Raw genomic sequence first — 19,431 nt, 5'->3', positions numbered from 1 at the left:
ACCCAGGGGAAGTCAGCGGTAAGTGGAAGTCATTTCTTTTTATGGACTACAGACAGTGGTGCCAGAGCTCACACTGTAATACCATTGCGTTTTGTTCATTAAGCAAGAAAGAATGAGAACTGGTTAGTGCCATCATAATTCATTATGCTAAACCTTTTTTTAACAGGCCACACAGAAACCACTGTTTGGTCTGCACCTGATTCTCCAATTCCTTCGACACCCTACCACCAGTCAAATGACCCAGGGGAAGCCAGCGCTAAGTGGGAGTACATTTCTTTTTATGAACTACAGACGGTGGTTCCAGAGCTCACACTGTAATACCATTGCATTTTGTTCATTAAGCAAGAAAGAATGAGAACTGGTTAGTGCCACCATAATTCATTATGCTAAACCTTTTTGTAACAGGCCACACAGAAACCACTGTTTGGTCTGCACCTGATTCTCCAATTCCTTCGACATCCTCCCACCAGTCAAATGACCCAGGGGAAGCCAGCGGTGAGTGGAAGTACATTTCTTTTTATGAACTACAGACGGTGGTGCCAGAGCTCACACTGTAATACCATTGCATTTTGTTCATTAAGCAAGAAAGAATGAGAACTGGTTAGTGCCATCATAATTCATTATGCTAAACCTTTTTTTAACAGGCCACACAGAAACCACTGTTTGGTCTGCACCTGATTCTCCAATTCCTTCGACATCCTCCCACCAGTCAAATGACCCAGGGGAAGCCAGCGGTGAGTGGAAGTACATTTCTTTTTATGAACTACAGACGGTGGTGCCAGAGCTCACACTGTAATACCATTGCATTTTGTTCATTAAGCAAGAAAGAATGAGAACTGGTTAGTGCCACCATAATTCATTATGCTAAACCTTTTTGTAACAGGCCACACAGAAACCACTGTTTGGTCTGCACCTGATTCTCCAATTCCTTCGACATCCTCCCACCAGTCAAATGACCCAGGGGAAGCCAGCGGTGAGTGGAAGTACATTTCTTTTTATGAACTACAGACGGTGGTGCCAGAGCTCACACTGTAATACCATTGCATTTTGTTCATTAAGCAAGAAAGAATGAGAACTGGTTAGTGCCACCATAATTCATTATGCTAAACCTTTTTTTAACACGCCACACAGAAACCACTGTTTGGTCTGCACCTGATTCTCCAATTCCTTCGACATCCTCCCACCAGTCAAATGACCCAGGGGAAGCCAGCGGTGAGTGGAAGTACATTTCTTTTTATGAACTACAGACGGTGGTGCCAGAGCTCACACTGTAATACCATTGCATTTTGTTCATTAAGCAAGAAAGAATGAGAACTGGTTAGTGCCATCATAATTCATTATGCTAAACCTTTTTTTAACAGGCCACACAGAAACCACTGTTTGGTCTGCACCTGATTCTCCAATTCCTTCGACATCCTCCCACCAGTCAAATGACCCAGGGGAAGCCAGCGGTGAGTGGAAGTACATTTCTTTTTATGAACTACAGACGGTGGTGCCAGAGCTCACACTGTAATACCATTGCATTTTGTTCATTAAGCAAGAAAGAATGAGAACTGGTTAGTGCCACCATAATTCATTATGCTAAACCTTTTTGTAACAGGCCACACAGAAACCACTGTTTGGTCTGCACCTGATTCTCCAATTCCTTCGACATCCTCCCACCAGTCAAATGACCCAGGGGAAGCCAGCGGTGAGTGGAAGTACATTTCTTTTTATGAACTACAGACGGTGGTGCCAGAGCTCACACTGTAATACCATTGCATTTTGTTCATTAAGCAAGAAAGAATGAGAACTGGTTAGTGCCACCATAATTCATTATGCTAAACCTTTTTTTAACAGGCCACACAGAAACCACTGTTTGGTCTGCACCTGATTCTCCAATTCCTTCGACATCCTCCCACCAGTCAAATGACCCAGGGGAAGCCAGCGGTGAGTGGAAGTACATTTCTTTTTATGAACTACAGACGGTGGTGCCAGAGCTCACACTGTAATACCATTGCATTTTGTTCATTAAGCAAGAAAGAATGAGAACTGGTTAGTGCCATCATAATTCATTATGCTAAACCTTTTTTTAACAGGCCACACAGAAACCACTGTTTGGTCTGCACCTGATTCTCCAATTCCTTCGACATCCTCCCACCAGTCAAATGACCCAGGGGAAGCCAGCGGTGAGTGGAAGTACATTTCTTTTTATGAACTACAGACGGTGGTGCCAGAGCTCACAGTGTAATACCATTGCATTTTGTTCATTAAGCAAGAAAGAATGAGAACTGGTTAGTGCCACCATAATTCATTATGCTAAACCTTTTTGTAACAGGCCACACAGAAACCACTGTTTGGTCTGCACCTGATTCTCCAATTCCTTCGGCATCCTACCACCAGTCAAATGACCCAGGGGAAGCCAGCGGTGAGTGGAAGTACATTTCTTTTTATGAACTACAGACGGTGGTGCCAGAGCTCACACTGTAATACCATTGCATTTTTTTCATTAGGCAAGAAAGAATGAGAACTGGTTAGTGCCACCATAATTCATTATGCTAAACCTTTTTTTAACAGGCCACACAGAAACCACTGTTTGGTCTGCACCTGATTCTCCAATTCCTTCGGCATCCTACCACCAGTCAAATGACCCAGGGGAAGCCAGCGCTAAGTGGGAGTACATTTCTTTTTATGAACTACGGACGGTGGTTCCAGAGCTCACACTGTAATACCATTGCATTTTTTTCATTAAGCAAGAAAGAATGAGAACTGGTTAGTGCCACCATAATTCATTATGCTAAACCTTTTTTTAACAGGCCACACAGAAACCACTGTTTGGTCTGCACCTGATTCTCCAATTCCTTCGACATCCTACCACCAGTCAAATGACCCAGGGGAAGCCAGCGCTAAGTGGGAGTACATTTCTTTTTATGAACTACAGACGGTGGTTCCAGAGCTCACACTGTAATACCATTGCATTTTGTTCATTAAGCAAGAAAGAATGAGAACTGGTTAGTGCCACCATAATTCATTATGCTAAACCTTTATTAACAGGCCACACAGAAACCACTGTTTGGTCTGCACCTGATTCTCCAATTCCTTCGACATCCTACCACCAGTCAAATGACCCAGGGGAAGCCAGCGCCAAGTGGGAGTACATTTCTTTTTATGAACTACAGACGGTGGTTCCAGAGCTCACACTGTAATACCATTGCATTTTGTTCATTAAGCAAGAAAGAATGAGAACTGGTTAGTACCACCATAATTCATTATGCTAAACCTTTTTTTTAACAGGCCACACAGAAACCACTGTTTGGTCTGCACCTGATTCTCCAATTCCTTCGACATCCTACCACCAGTCAAATGACCCAGGGGAAGCCAGCGCTAAGTGGGAGTACATTTCTTTTTATGAACTACAGACGGTGGTTCCAGAGCTCACACTGTAATACCATTGCATTTTGTTCATTAAGCAAGAAAGAATGAGAACTGGTTAGTGCCACCATAATTCATTATGCTAAACCTTTTTTTAACAGGCCACACAGAAACCACTGTTTGGTCTGCACCTGATTCTCCAATTCCTTCGACATCATACCACCAGTCAAATGACCCAGGGGAAGCCAGCGCTAAGTGGGAGTACATTTCTTTTTATGAACTACAGACGGTGGTTCCAGAGCTCACACTGTAATACCATTGCATTTTGTTCATTAAGCAAGAAAGAATGAGAACTGGTTAGTGCCACCATAATTCATTATGCTAAACCTTTTTTTAACAGGCCACACAGAAACCACTGTTTGGTCTGCACCTGATTCTCCAATTCCTTCGACATCCTACCACCAGTCAAATGACCCAGGGGAAGCCAGCGCTAAGTGGGAGTACATTTCTTTTTATGAACTACAGACGGTGGTTCCAGAGCTCACACTGTAATACCATTGCATTTTGTTCATTAAGCAAGAAAGAATGAGAACTGGTTAGTGCCACCATAATTCATTATGCTAAACCTTTTTTTAACAGGCCACACAGAAACCACTGTTTGGTCTGCACCTGATTCTCCAATTCCTTCGACATCCTACCACCAGTCAAATGACCCAGGGGAAGCCAGCGCTAAGTGGGAGTACATTTCTTTTTATGAACTACAGACGGTGGTTCCAGAGCTCACACTGTAATACCACTGCATTTTGTTCATTAAGCAAGAAAGAATGAGAACTGGTTAGTGCCACCATAATTCATTATGCTAAACCTTTTTTTAACAGGCCACACAGAAACCACTGTTTGGTCTGCACCTGATTCTCCAATTCCTTCGACATCCTACCACCAGTCAAATGCCCCAGGGGAAGCCAGCGCTAAGTGGGAGTACATTTCTTTTTATGAACGACAGACGGTGGTTCCAGAGCTCACACTGTAATACCATTGCATTTTGTTCATTAAGCAAGAAAGAATGAGAACTGGTTAGTGCCACCATAATTCATTATGCTAAACCTTTTTTTGACAGGCCACACAGAAACCACTGTTTGGTCTGCACCTGATTCTCCAATTCCTTCGACATCCTACCACCAGTCAAATGACCCAGGGGAAGCCAGCGCTAAGTGGGAGTACATTTCTTTTTATGAACTACAGACGGTGGTTCCAGAGCTCACACTGTAATACCATTGCATTTTGTTCATTAAGCAAGAAAGAATGAGAACTGGTTAGTGCCACCATAATTCATTATGCTAAACCTTTTTTTAACAGGCCACACAGAAACCACTGTTTGGTCTGCACCTGATTCTCCAATTCCTTCGACATCCTACCACCAGTCAAATGACCCAGGGGAAGCCAGCGCTAAGTGGGAGTACATTTCTTTTTATGAACTACAGACGGTGGTTCCAGAGCTCACACTGTAATACCACTGCATTTTGTTCATTAAGCAAGAAAGAATGAGAACTGGTTAGTGCCACCATAATTCATTATGCTAAACCTTTTTTTAACAGGCCACACAGAAACCACTGTTTGGTCTGCACCTGATTCTCCAATTCCTTCGACATCCTACCACCAGTCAAATGCCCCAGGGGAAGCCAGCGCTAAGTGGGAGTACATTTCTTTTTATGAACTACAGACGGTGGTTCCAGAGCTCACACTGTAATACCATTGCATTTTGTTCATTAAGCAAGAAAGAATGAGAACTGGTTAGTGCCACCATAATTCATTATGCTAAACCTTTTTTTAACAGGCCACACAGAAACCACTGTTTGGTCTGCACCTGATTCTCCAATTCCTTCGACATCCTACCACCAGTCAAATGACCCAGGGGAAGCCAGCGGTAAGTGGGAGTACATTTCTTTTTATGAACTACAGACGGTGGTTCCAGAGCTCACACTGTAATACCATTGCATTTTGTTCATTAAGCAAGAAAGAATGAGAACTGGTTAGTACCACCATAATTCATTATGCTAAACCTTTTTTTAACAGGCCACACAGAAACCACTGTTTGGTCTGCACCTGATTCTCCAATTCCTTCGACATCCTACCACCAGTCAAATGACCCAGGGGAAGCCAGCGCTAAGTGGGAGTACATTTCTTTTTATGAACTACAGACGGTGGTTCCAGAGCTCACACTGTAATACCATTGCATTTTGTTCATTAAGCAAGAAAGAATGAGAACTGGTTAGTGCCACCATAATTCATTATGCTAAACCTTTTTTTAACAGGCCACACAGAAACCACTGTTTGGTCTGCACCTGATTCTCCAATTCCTTCGACATCATACCACCAGTCAAATGACCCAGGGGAAGCCAGCGCTAAGTGGGAGTACATTTCTTTTTATGAACTACAGACGGTGGTTCCAGAGCTCACACTGTAATACCACTGCATTTTGTTCATTAAGCAAGAAAGAATGAGAACTGGTTAGTGCCACCATAATTCATTATGCTAAACCTTTTTTTAACAGGCCACACAGAAACCACTGTTTGGTCTGCACCTGATTCTCCAATTCCTTCGACATCCTACCACCAGTCAAATGCCCCAGGGGAAGCCAGCGCTAAGTGGGAGTACATTTCTTTTTATGAACTACAGACGGTGGTTCCAGAGCTCACACTGTAATACCATTGCATTTTGTTCATTAAGCAAGAAAGAATGAGAACTGGTTAGTGCCACCATAATTCATTATGCTAAACCTTTTTTTAACAGGCCACACAGAAACCACTGTTTGGTCTGCACCTGATTCTCCAATTCCTTCGACATCCTACCACCAGTCAAATGACCCAGGGGAAGCCAGCGGTAAGTGGGAGTACATTTCTTTTTATGAACTACAGACGGTGGTTCCAGAGCTCACACTGTAATACCATTGAATTTTGTTCATTAAGCAAGAAAGAATGAGAACTGGTTAGTACCACCATAATTCATTATGCTAAACCTTTTTTTAACAGGCCACACAGAAACCACTGTTTGGTCTGCACCTGATTCTCCAATTCCTTCGACATCCTACCACCAGTCAAATGACCCAGGGGAAGCCAGCGGTAAGTGGGAGTACATTTCTTTTTATGAACTACAGACGGTGGTTCCAGAGCTCACACTGTAATACCATTGCATTTTGTTCATTAAGCAAGAAAGAATGAGAACTGGTTAGTACCACCATAATTCATTATGCTAAACCTTTTTTTAACAGGCCACACAGAAACCACTGTTTGGTCTGCACCTGATTCTCCAATTCCTTCGACATCCTACCACCAGTCAAATGACCCAGGGGAAGCCAACGGTAAGTGGGAGTACATTTCTTTTCATGAACTACAGACGGTGGTTCCAGAGCTCACACTGTAATACCATTGCATTTTGTTCATTAAGCAAGAAAGAATGAGAACTGGTTAGTGCCACCATAATTCATTATGCTAAACCTTTTTTTAACAGGCCACACAGAAACCACTGTTTGGTCTGCACCTGATTCTCCAATTCCTTCGACATCCTACCACCAGTCAAATGCCCCAGGGGAAGCCAGCGCTAAGTGGGAGTACATTTCTTTTTATGAACTACAGACGGTGGTTCCAGAGCTCACACTGTAATACCATTGCATTTTGTTCATTAAGCAAGAAAGAATGAGAACTGGTTAGTGCCACCATAATTCATTATGCTAAACCTTTTTTTGACAGGCCACACAGAAACCACTGTTTGGTCTGCACCTGATTCTCCAATTCCTTCGACATCCTACCACCAGTCAAATGCCCCAGGGGAAGCCAGCGCTAAGTGGGAGTACATTTCTTTTTATGAACTACAGACGGTGGTTCCAGAGCTCACACTGTAATACCATTGCATTTTGTTCATTAAGCAAGAAAGAATGAGAACTGGTTAGTGCCACCATAATTCATTATGCTAAACCTTTTTTTAACAGGCCACACAGAAACCACTGTTTGGTCTGCACCTGATTCTCCAATTCCTTCGACATCCTACCACCAGTCAAATGACCCAGGGGAAGCCAGCGCTAAGTGGGAGTACATTTCTTTTTATGAACTACAGACGGTGGTTCCAGAGCTCACACTGTAATACCATTGCATTTTGTTCATTAAGCAAGAAAGAATGAGAACTGGTTAGTACCACCATAATTCATTATGCTAAACCTTTTTTTAACAGGCCACACAGAAACCACTGTTTGGTCTGCACCTGATTCTCCAATTCCTTCGACATCCTACCACCAGTCAAATGACCCAGGGGAAGCCAGCGCTAAGTGGGAGTACATTTCTTTTTATGAACTACAGACGGTGGTTCCAGAGCTCACACTGTAATACCATTGCATTTTGTTCATTAAGCAAGAAAGAATGAGAACTGGTTAGTACCACCATAATTCATTATGCTAAACCTTTTTTTAACAGGCCACACAGAAACCACTGTTTGGTCTGCACCTGATTCTCCAATTCCTTCGACATCCTACCACCAGTCAAATGACCCAGGGGAAGCCAACGGTAAGTGGGAGTACATTTCTTTTCATGAACTACAGACGGTGGTTCCAGAGCTCACACTGTAATACCATTGCATTTTGTTCATTAAGCAAGAAAGAATGAGAACTGGTTAGTGCCACCATAATTCATTATGCTAAACCTTTTTTTAACAGGCCACACAGAAACCACTGTTTGGTCTGCACCTGATTCTCCAATTCCTTCGACATCCTACCACCAGTCAAATGCCCCAGGGGAAGCCAGCGCTAAGTGGGAGTACATTTCTTTTTATGAACTACAGACGGTGGTTCCAGAGCTCACACTGTAATACCATTGCATTTTGTTCATTAAGCAAGAAAGAATGAGAACTGGTTAGTGCCACCATAATTCATTATGCTAAACCTTTTTTTGACAGGCCACACAGAAACCACTGTTTGGTCTGCACCTGATTCTCCAATTCCTTCGACATCCTACCACCAGTCAAATGACCCAGGGGAAGCCAGCGCTAAGTGGGAGTACATTTCTTTTTATGAACTACAGACGGTGGTTCCAGAGCTCACACTGTAATACCATTGCATTTTGTTCATTAAGCAAGAAAGAATGAGAACTGGTTAGTGCCACCATAATTCATTATGCTAAACCTTTTTTTAACAGGCCACACAGAAACCACTGTTTGGTCTGCACCTGATTCTCCAATTCCTTCGACATCCTACCACCAGTCAAATGACCCAGGGGAAGCCAGCGCTAAGTGGGAGTACATTTCTTTTTATGAACTACAGACGGTGGTTCCAGAGCTCACACTGTAATACCATTGCATTTTGTTCATTAAGCAAGAAAGAATGAGAACTGGTTAGTACCACCATAATTCATTATGCTAAACCTTTTTTTAACAGGCCACACAGAAACCACTGTTTGGTCTGCACCTGATTCTCCAATTCCTTCGACATCCTACCACCAGTCAAATGACCCAGGGGAAGCCAGCGCTAAGTGGGAGTACATTTCTTTTTATGAACTACAGACGGTGGTTCCAGAGCTCACACTGTAATACCATTGCATTTTGTTCATTAAGCAAGAAAGAATGAGAACTGGTTAGTGCCACCATAATTCATTATGCTAAACCTTTTTTTTAACAGGCCACACAGAAACCACTGTTTGGTCTGCACCTGATTCTCCAATTCCTTCGACATCATACCACCAGTCAAATGACCCAGGGGAAGCCAGCGCTAAGTGGGAGTACATTTCTTTTTATGAACTACAGACGGTGGTTCCAGAGCTCACACTGTAATACCACTGCATTTTGTTCATTAAGCAAGAAAGAATGAGAACTGGTTAGTGCCACCATAATTCATTATGCTAAACCTTTTTTTAACAGGCCACACAGAAACCACTGTTTGGTCTGCACCTGATTCTCCAATTCCTTCGACATCCTACCACCAGTCAAATGCCCCAGGGGAAGCCAGCGCTAAGTGGGAGTACATTTCTTTTTATGAACTACAGACGGTGGTTCCAGAGCTCACACTGTAATACCATTGCATTTTGTTCATTAAGCAAGAAAGAATGAGAACTGGTTAGTGCCACCATAATTCATTATGCTAAACCTTTTTTTAACAGGCCACACAGAAACCACTGTTTGGTCTGCACCTGATTCTCCAATTCCTTCGACATCCTACCACCAGTCAAATGACCCAGGGGAAGCCAGCGGTAAGTGGGAGTACATTTCTTTTTATGAACTACAGACGGTGGTTCCAGAGCTCACACTGTAATACCATTGCATTTTGTTCATTAAGCAAGAAAGAATGAGAACTGGTTAGTACCACCATAATTCATTATGCTAAACCTTTTTTTAACAGGCCACACAGAAACCACTGTTTGGTCTGCACCTGATTCTCCAATTCCTTCGACATCCTACCACCAGTCAAATGACCCAGGGGAAACCAGCGGTAAGTGGGAGTACATTTCTTTTTATGAACTACAGACGGTGGTTCCAGAGCTCACACTGTAATACCATTGCATTTTGTTCATTAAGCAAGAAAGAATGAGAACTGGTTAGTACCACCATAATTCATTATGCTAAACCTTTTTTTAACAGGCCACACAGAAACCACTGTTTGGTCTGCACCTGATTCTCCAATTCCTTCGACATCCTACCACCAGTCAAATGACCCAGGGGAAGCCAACGGTAAGTGGGAGTACATTTCTTTTCATGAACTACAGACGGTGGTTCCAGAGCTCACACTGTAATACCATTGCATTTTGTTCATTAAGCAAGAAAGAATGAGAACTGGTTAGTGCCACCATAATTCATTATGCTAAACCTTTTTTTAACAGGCCACACAGAAACCACTGTTTGGTCTGCACCTGATTCTCCAATTCCTTCGACATCCTACCACCAGTCAAATGACCCAGGGGAAGCCAGCGCTAAGTGGGAGTACATTTCTTTTTATGAACTACAGACGGTGGTTCCAGAGCTCACACTGTAATTCCATTGCATTTTGTTCATTAAGCAAGAAAGAATGAGAACTGGTTAGTGCCACCATAATTCATTAGGCTAAACCTTGTTTTAACAGGCCACACAGAAACCACTGTTTGGTCTGCACCTGATTCTCCAATTCCTTCGACATCCTACCACCAGTCAAATGACCCAGGGGAAGCCAGCGGTAAGTGGAAGTACATTTCTTTTTATGAACTATGCCTTCTTTGCATGCTTTTGCAAGTTAGAAAACATTATCTTACGACAGGTTGCAAATGTCCTACACAGAAAAGGAGTAAAGCAGCGCCTCATAAGTGCATTCACTCAGAGCAGTCATGAGCCTTTCTGCTGTGCAGCATGTCAAGCCCATTTCATAGCTTTTTCTTTTTGCCATAAAGCGGATGCAATACCATATCAGACTTAAAAACAGAGAGTCTCCTGAGGCTGCTCACAGAAGGTCAGAGCAGAGAAAACGAAAAAAGCTTCCAACGCAATTGCAATTCCATCAGTAGCTTCACATGAAGAGTACAGCACACGAAAGAAAACAGAATGCACTTATCAGTCCTACTGAACGCTCTGTTGATGACCCCAGGCTTGACGTACTGCATGACAACTCTTAAGGTTATTTTAGTTATGCCAGACATTTTCTACAACCAAAGCCTCTTATATGCAAATGGGGTTCTGTTTTTCCTTTGAGATGCATAGTGTTGGTGAAAAAAGTATGAAAATATGTACCTGTGTTGTATGATCCTTTGGTACGTACTCTAGAGCGAAATGTCACATCTGAAAAACTACTTTAAAGCAAAATAGTTCACTTTTACTTTACTTTACTTACTGCGTATTCTTAACACTGTGATAAACAGGGATCCAGTTTTCCACACTACAAATATTCAAGCTGCATACGAAAACATGGACAAATTCTGTTTCCTTCCAATGCAGAAAATGACACTGGTCACATGGCGACATAATTTGTAATGCATAGTTTGCACGAAAACTTTGCCAGTATGGTGAAACTTTAACTTCACATATTCAGCCACAATACTGTTTTACTTGTACCACCAGCACATAAGCAACCTTATGCAGCACAAATTATTTTCCCCTTACATTTTCACATTAGATTGACATGTCTTTTCTTAGGTTATTATGGCTAAAAGAAACCAAACATTATATCCATCCCTGCTTTGTGTAACTTTATGCAGTGAGAAGCTCTCAGAAAAAGGTTAGCATTGGTGCTAGCTATAGTTTTGGCAGGGTAGATCGGTGAATGAATCTTTACATAATCAGAGGATGCGCCTTTTTGATTTTGTGATGCTATTGCTATGATTGGCTACAACAATGTGAGGACTGCATTACGCAGCCATCCTCAGCTCTCATGCTGTAGGAATTGGCAGTCATTTGAAAGTGTGGAAACGACATTTTGTGTCTCTCATCAGCCAAGCAAAGTTTCTTGAGTGGCAGTACTTAGTGAAAAACATCCGCGTTCTACCACCACTTCCCTGACCAACAAATTCATAAGATCCTTGGCAGTACATTTGCTTATGATATTGTATATACACTGCGTCATAGTCGTTATTTTGACGACATAATCCTGAAGAGATTGTTAAGGAGTTTGAGGCTATGACGATATAGCACACTGTTTTATTGTGTTTCACGACCGATGTAAGGTTATCCGTGCATTGCGATGCCTGTGTACATAGCATGTTCTCGTTCCTTCCTGTTCAGAGAAAAACTGTGTAACTTCCTGTTTTGTTCCTGAACAAAGGAATCATGTGAAAGCATATGTAATCCTTTTATGCAGATAATGCACTGGTGTTGTTGCACAGTCGTTGTCACGGATATGTTCCGCCTACAATGGAACTGCGCGAGCTACCTCATCTACGTTATCCTGTTCATTCACACGCACATGTTTCTCACACTGCTGACTTATATATTCAAATAAATGTTTTATTTCCACAAAACTTGCCTTAGCCACTTTCTTATAATGGGAGAACTGCAGAGCAACGGCAACCGGGAAATAGATATGAAGCCACCAAAAGCTGTAAATAGCCAGGGAAGGGTCAGTAGCGGCCGGAAGACGAGCCAAATAGAGAGGCTTCTGATTGGTCGGCTGCTTATGCATAATTTCCATCGCGTCGCAATTTCATTGGTCGTATGCCCAGTGTTGTGTGAATTATCTCAAACTATGGACTCTATGGGGAGCTGTTGGAGCCTTGTAGTGTGTAGTCGCTGCGCTGTTCGGTTCAGAGAGGCTCGCCGACGCCGTTTTGTTGTTTGCAGTCGTGCCTCTCGCTGTGCCACTGTCATGTTGCCGTATGACGGAGGGTGACTTGTGGTGCCACCGTGGCTAGTTGACCGCAAAGACTCACACTGATTAGTTTTTGGATGACTTGGAGTACAGGACCAGTGTGTGCGTGTGTGTTCCTTTTTTTTAGTATCTCTATGCGTGTGTGAGCCGGCATTCCAGCAGATAGCAGCCACGTTGTGCTCATCAGCTGCAATGCCAGTATGACGTCAGAAAAACTGCGATGTCACTGGTTCATGAACGAACCATTTGAACGAATCATTAAAGTGAATTGATCGAAATGAGCCGGTTCACCAAAACGAGTCGGACTTCCCATCACTAGCACTCGTTGCAATTTGCCACATAGCGGCATTGCACCAGTAAACGCCAATTTGCCACCAAAGGAGACGCCATAAGTTACTATACTTTCAGGAGTTGAAAGCGCGAAAGGAAAACGTACGGGTACGTCCCAGCTTTCGTGCTTCTTGTGGAAGCATTTCCGAGCACACATACAATAAATGTAGTCAGAGAAAATTTGCTTTTGATGCCAGGAACTACTTTTTGTTGTCTCGAAGGCGATCCGTTCTACGCGGCACCGTGATGCTGTTTTGAATGAAGCAGAAGAGCGGAACGCCGCTACCGTCAAAAGTTCGAACTGCTTATGCCAGAAGGGGACATGAAAAGTTCACGGTGTCGGTATACCCCGTGTTTCAATGTGCTCCCATTTCCCCTATCGTTGCAGAGTTTGGAGCAGCCAAGTCCGATTTCAATTTCTAGCCTCCCTTCAATTAATAAACTCGATTTAAATGACCTGTTCTTCCTACCAGTACACTCTCAGCGTATGTTTAGCTATATGTTGGGACCAACTCGATTGCAAGAAAAATATTCTTCCGTACGAGTCCCTTCAACAAATATGTGGTAACGGGTGTTTGCTCTGCTTCTAGTAGCGCTGGCAGCAACATTTGTGACTGTGACGGGATAACTACTCCAGTTCATGTACTGTTCTGAGGGAAATAACAGACACCCATTTCATTCTGCCTCATTTTTGGCGAACTGAACACATTTTGGCTTCCGTATTTCCAGCAATGCCGAACATACGCTCAACGAACGGATTGCTTTACGCACTCAGTTGCTACGGATTGTTAACGCTGCTCAATATCTTAGCAGTCTGTTTATTGTCGGGTAATTCCCCGTGCGTACCTTAGTTGTTTAGTAACTTACTAGTGTGTTAGTAGTAACTTACCAGTACCACTGGTAGTAAATAATAAAATTAGTATTTAATTTTATGATTTAAATTGAATTGTGCTGGGACTATACCACAGGCCTTGCCCTCACAGTCCCGCTTTGTGTACATTTTTTGCAGAATTGACTAAATAAAGATTACGATTACGATTTATGCTCCCTATAACACTCCTTTTAGTGCCTTAATCGATATATTTTGCTGCTTGTGATAGGCGCCCAAAATGAACTCTTTTTTCGTGCCTAAATATCCGCGTTTAAGAATCGTGGAGTACAGCATTGCAAGACCTCAAGTATAATCCTCGCTAGAGAAACTGAGGTCACATTTATCAGAGATTCCCAGGATCTGCTGCTCCCTTGATTGCGCACCGCATGGTATGCCAAATGTGGCAATGGGCAACGGTAATTACGTTAATTAATTTATAGCACTTGGAGAAAAGGCACCAGCAGTGGTATTGTAACCCACATTCTTATTGCCCATCAGGGATGCTACCAATTACCGCATGCAAGCTACCCTCCCTTCAGTGTACCAAGCCACACTAGCAAACACGGAGACAGGTACTCACCCTCAACACATTCTCTCGCATTGTTGTCAGTCGCTCCCACATCCACACAGACGAACACAATCGTTTCTGGCGGCATCTTTCTCATGTAACGTTGTAGAAAATGAGACAATTAAACACGGGGGAAGGAACATTGAGAAAAATGCCGCCCCCAGCGATCGCTTTCGTCTGTGTGGATATGCGAGTGACTGGCAACAATGTAAGAGATAATCTGTTGCGGGTGAGTGTGTCTCCCCGTGTTTCCCGGCGTGGCCTGGTACGTCGAAGAGAGGGTACCTAGCGTAATGTACTTTGTGGCATCTCTGACCGGCGATCACAAGGTATGGGTTCGTATCCCACTGCTGGTGACTTTCCTTCAATGTCATCATTCAACTGAAGTATGCAAATGGGCGTTGTGATGCACGCGTTGTATTCGTCCTTCTACACCATCTGTTCCAGGACAGCGTGAGACAACAGCGCAAAATAGAGACCAGTTTCCCCGAAGCATGTAGCCCAGAGCTCCGAAAAAGAAACTTCACTCGGCGGAAATATCTCACCACTATTCATAAAAAAATCAGTATCGTCACTTTCACTCATAGAGATCATATGGGTGACTCTAGAGAACGGACGTGACGCTCCGGGAATGTCCTAACCCCGCCTCTGACCTTCGCGGACAGTCGAAGTGTACTAACACTGTCATGGACAGTGTTAGTGGACGAATCTCGGTAGCCTATCTACGGCGCAACTGACCCGTTTACAAGAGCAACCCTGGGAAGTCACGTGCACAATAGAACGGCCGAACGCGCCCATGGAGGAAACGATGGCCAGCGAAGTTAGCTTGGCAAGCCCTGCAGATTGCTTTAAGTACTGTGTAAACCTTCTGCGTGCGTGTAGAATTGAGCATGCTACCGGTGTCACAGAGAAAGTGTTCGAACTCATATATTGTCCGTGAGGTCCTCTACAGCACCGCCGAATCTTTGCATTCCACCTACACGGATGTACATGTCTACCGCCTATGACGTATCCAAGTGACGTTCATATGCTCCAGTAGGGAAGCAAATAAATTGTAAGGAATATAGCGCACATTTCGGAAGACAACAGCAATCAGGAAATGACTACACGCAGTTAACCGCCATCGACATACTTTTATTTTATTTTCTCTTTTTTGCGTTAGTGCCGCGAAGCAACTGTGGCTATGAGAAGGGTACAGAGTTGGACTGATGGAGAGAGGGCAGCAGTAAGGAGTTGGAACAGGGGGTTAGTATGTGTCCTGGGCAGACTTCAGGGGAAACTGTGCCTACATTCGTCTGAAAAGTATTCGGTAAAACCAGGGAAAACCTTAGAGAGCACAGCCGGTGGTAAGATTCGAACCCCCTTCACCCAGTGTTCAGCACGACCTTGGCTACCACCAACCAGCCGGGCGCCTTAACCCGCTCGGCCATGCCGCTGGTCCCGCGCTATTCTGCAAGCCAACGGTAACCGGAAGTGTACAAAATCGAAGCTACCTGCCATTCCTTGCTACGGCTTGTCGAGTTTACGTTATACTAAACTGACATAATGACGGCGTCGCAGAAGCAAGTGGAAAATATTAATTGCTTATTTGTATAACAAATGTGTATCAGATATGCACGTAGCATGGCGAAATTAGATTACAAGCGACGATTTTTTCGGAAGGAAGCAAGTCAAGTGTAGCTGATGGCGGCTTCCCGTTGGTAACGCTTCCTCGACCAACTTCGACCCCCTTGCTTTAAGCTAATATGAAGAAGCTTCGGTCGGGAGACCTCATGACTAAATGTGGTTCTGAGGCCGACGGCAATCACATCTTGAAGTCGACAGAAATGCATACACAAAACTTTGAACATCAGCCGCGATGCCACCGCTCTCGCTGAACTTGTCTCGGCGGAAGAAATTCCCGGGAATCTCAAATCACGGGGCATAATTGATGTAAGGGAGATCAGGGTACGCAAGAACAAGTGAACAGCCAGAAACGTAGTACTCACCTTAGGTACTCCTACAGACCCACATAAAGATCGATAGGAAGATGTTACTTCTATAGAGTGCGGGGATGGCACTAGTCCAGAACGTTCTTTTGCGAACACGAGCTCGCAATCGCAAGGAAATAATGCATGCTTCAGAGTGGCTCGTTGCCAGACATAGCTGCCAGAGAGATTGCGGCTGCTCGCGAAACGCATCCGCGGTGACGAATCGCTTAGAGTTATGATTATGAAGTGTTTCCTTCTCAGTCAGCAAAATTTTGTAGAGCATCGACACGGGCACAAAGGTCTGGAGGACTATTCCGAAGGATGCGCCCGCACAAAACAATCCTCTCGCGGCATTGGCCATCTTTGAGAGTGTAAAAGAAAACACACTAGTGAAAGATTTCTCCGTCGTACCAACGATACCGGCGGCTGCGTCGACGACTGCGCTGCACATCAGTTTTGTCCAGAGCTTGACGGCCGGAATTCACCCACAATGGCCCCGTCCACCGGAGGTTATGGAGTGCTACTTCACTCTTATCGAGCTCAAGACAGCGTTGAAATTTGCGAATGTGGACTCGTCCCCGGGGCCAGACAAAATCACTTATGCCGCACTGCGAAACCTTGACGGCCGATCACTCCAAGCTCTCTTTCATGTTTATAATACGACTTGGCAACAGGGATCCCGACCATCTACCTGGAAGGAGGCATTAGTTGTGGCAGAAGGGCAAGGGTGCAGGCCAGCTGGTACATGTTAGTTGTTGTTAGTTGTTCCCGTCCTGAAACCAAGCAAGCCCCCAAATGCCCTCTCCTCTTTTCGCCCTGTGTGCCCGACAAGCTGTGTGGGAAAATTGATTGAGAAAATGGTTCTGCATCGTCTCGACTAGTGGCTCGAAAAGCAAGCTGCATTCCCTCACAAACTGGCTTTCCTAGTCACCGAAGCTCTATGGATCCAGTTCTCGACCTCGTTTCTACAGTCGAACATGCCGTGCACGTCGGGAGATCGTTATATAAGTTTTCTTAGATATCAAGCGCGCCTATCATACCGTCTTGCACATTTGTGTGCTGCACGCCTTGCGCGTTTTTGAAGTATCTCGTCGACTCTTCAGCTGGCTCCACCATTTCCTTACGGGCCGAACTCTCGCCATCCGCACAGACAAAGCCATAAGCGTCCTGTTCATCACGGCGTACCCCAATGAAGCATTCAGAGTCCTACACCCTTTAATGTAGTAATGGCAGGCATAAAGTCGATAATTCCTTGCAAAGTAGCATTCTATGTGCATGCCGACGCCATTGCACTTTGGGCAGTAGGCAAGTCACGACCAGCCATTCAGTGCCGTTTGCAGATAACCTTAAAGCCTTAACCTTTTCGAGTGTTACAGAATGGAATGGTACTCACACGATGTGTTCATAAGGGAACACTGATTATGTATGCAGAATAGTTATCCCAAACTCCTGGCGGTTTTCCGAAAAAGTGAATTTTTAGTTTCACTGACATCCCGTCTTGTGGCCCGCAAACCCTATGTCGACGACACATTCGTGGCCTGCCCGCGCTCCAGCTTGGCATGACTTTTGGCTTGGTTTCTTCCGCCAAGCCGGCCAGTTTCTTCTGCCGAGCCGTCTGCTGCGCAGATTCACATTGGGGGAGTAATAAACAGTTCGCTATTAGGGAGCCAGTATATTTCTGGACTTCACTAAGCCCACGAGGAACGTGAGTTTTGCTTCCTTCGACTGCAAAGCATTTGCTAGGCCAGTACAGACTTCCTGGTGTGATTCGTGTTCTGTGCTTCGTGCCGAGAATGCGTGAACGTTTTGCTCCCGTCTGCAAGAACACTTCAGCATGCAGTTCCAATGTTTCAAACCACAATTTCCCGAAAGGCGAAGGATAAATCTATTGACTGCAACAATCGGTTACAACTCCGACTGGGTGCCACCTTCGAAAGCAGCGATTTTATTTTTTTTTTTTGATTGCGTGTTAGCGCCGCGAAGCAACAGTGGCTATGAGCGGCGTACAGATGTGGACAGACGGAGAGAGGACAGCAGGAAGGTGTGGGGGACAGGGGGATTAGTATGCGTCCTGGGCCGACTTCAGGGGGAACTGTGCCGACATTCGTCTGTAAAGTCTTCGGAAAACCCAGGGAAAACCTCAGACAGCACAGCCGGAGGTAGGATTCGAACCCACCACCTCCCAGTCTACAGCACGACCTTGATTACCACCAACGAGCGGACGCCTTAGCCCACTCGGCCATGCCGCTGGTGAAAGCAGCGATTTGATCTGTTCATCTGGCTCATACGAATGTTACGGAAGCAATGCGCAACTTGTTTCACAAGAAGCCGAAGATGTCTCCTCCGGAATGCTATGTCAACCTTATCTGCAGCAGGAGATTGCAGGGGCTGGACTAAGCAGCAGATAAAGGTAAGACGCGTAATGTTAGACAAGTCAGTCATGCGGTGCAAAGTGCATCACGTAGAAGAGAAAAATACGCTATCTGTCAGTTACTGCTTCATCCTTTAGAGATTACGCCCCAGCGGTTGTATTTTCAGTACAGATTTGGAAATGCCTTATGTGTTAAATGATTTCGCAGGCATTCTGGCACCACCGAAAAACTTGCACTCCGTCTCAACTATCACCGTCTGGGTTTCAAGCTGAAGGCTGTCACCAGTGCCAACCAGACGCCCCTTCAAAGTTCATCTGTTTTTGTTGACGGAACAGTGACACCTGGTACTGAGACATTTCATTTTCTGATTAATCAAGTGCATACCATCACTTGTGCTCGACTTCTTGTGTTCGTATACCCTTGCTGTTGCTCGCTAGCTTAGAGCAACCATGCCTGAGGTGCCAGCGAGTTCAGAGTACATTTAAGCAGTATCATCGTATCATATGCACGGCAGCACATCTTGTGTATTTTGAGTAAGGTATAAATTCAATGTTGGCTCAGCTGTTGTATTTTGGTCACAATAATGTTCAATAAGGCTTCAGCTGTGTTTGAGACTTCGTGTTTGTGTCTGTCCTTTCGTGTTCCCTAGTCTCGGGGTTTTACATTAT

General features: G+C 44.4%; 2 protein-coding genes across 2 annotated transcripts in view; one reads left to right on the top strand and one right to left on the bottom strand.

Annotated features, from left to right (window-relative positions):
- LOC135378927 (caspase-7-like) overlaps nucleotides 1-16,552 on the bottom strand; it is a 307,214-nt gene extending 290,662 nt beyond the window's left edge. The window contains exon 1 of the mRNA XM_064612101.1: nucleotides 16,410-16,552. The gene's annotated coding sequence lies outside the window, so the exon portion shown is untranslated. The remainder of the gene's footprint in view (nucleotides 1-16,409) is intronic.
- LOC135392949 (uncharacterized) lies at nucleotides 352-10,686 on the top strand. The gene is made up of 20 exons (XM_064623586.1): nucleotides 352-361; nucleotides 406-495; nucleotides 645-734; nucleotides 884-973; nucleotides 1,132-1,212; nucleotides 1,362-1,451; nucleotides 1,601-1,690; nucleotides 1,840-1,929; nucleotides 2,079-2,168; nucleotides 2,318-2,407; nucleotides 5,186-5,275; nucleotides 6,142-6,231; nucleotides 6,381-6,470; nucleotides 6,620-6,709; nucleotides 7,815-7,904; nucleotides 9,489-9,578; nucleotides 9,728-9,817; nucleotides 9,967-10,056; nucleotides 10,445-10,534; nucleotides 10,616-10,686. The coding sequence occupies exons 1-20, from the start codon at nucleotides 352-354 to the stop codon at nucleotides 10,684-10,686; spliced, it is 1,692 nt and encodes a 563-aa protein (XP_064479656.1).
- Nucleotides 16,553-19,431: the final 2,879 nt, after the last annotated feature.

The sequence above is a fragment of the Ornithodoros turicata genome, chromosome 1, assembly GCF_037126465.1.
Source record: "Ornithodoros turicata isolate Travis chromosome 1, ASM3712646v1, whole genome shotgun sequence".
Lineage (NCBI taxonomy): Eukaryota > Metazoa > Arthropoda > Arachnida > Ixodida > Argasidae > Ornithodoros > Ornithodoros turicata.
Note: the sequence above shows the minus strand (reverse complement) of the source record. Positions and strands in the feature narration are given on the sequence as shown.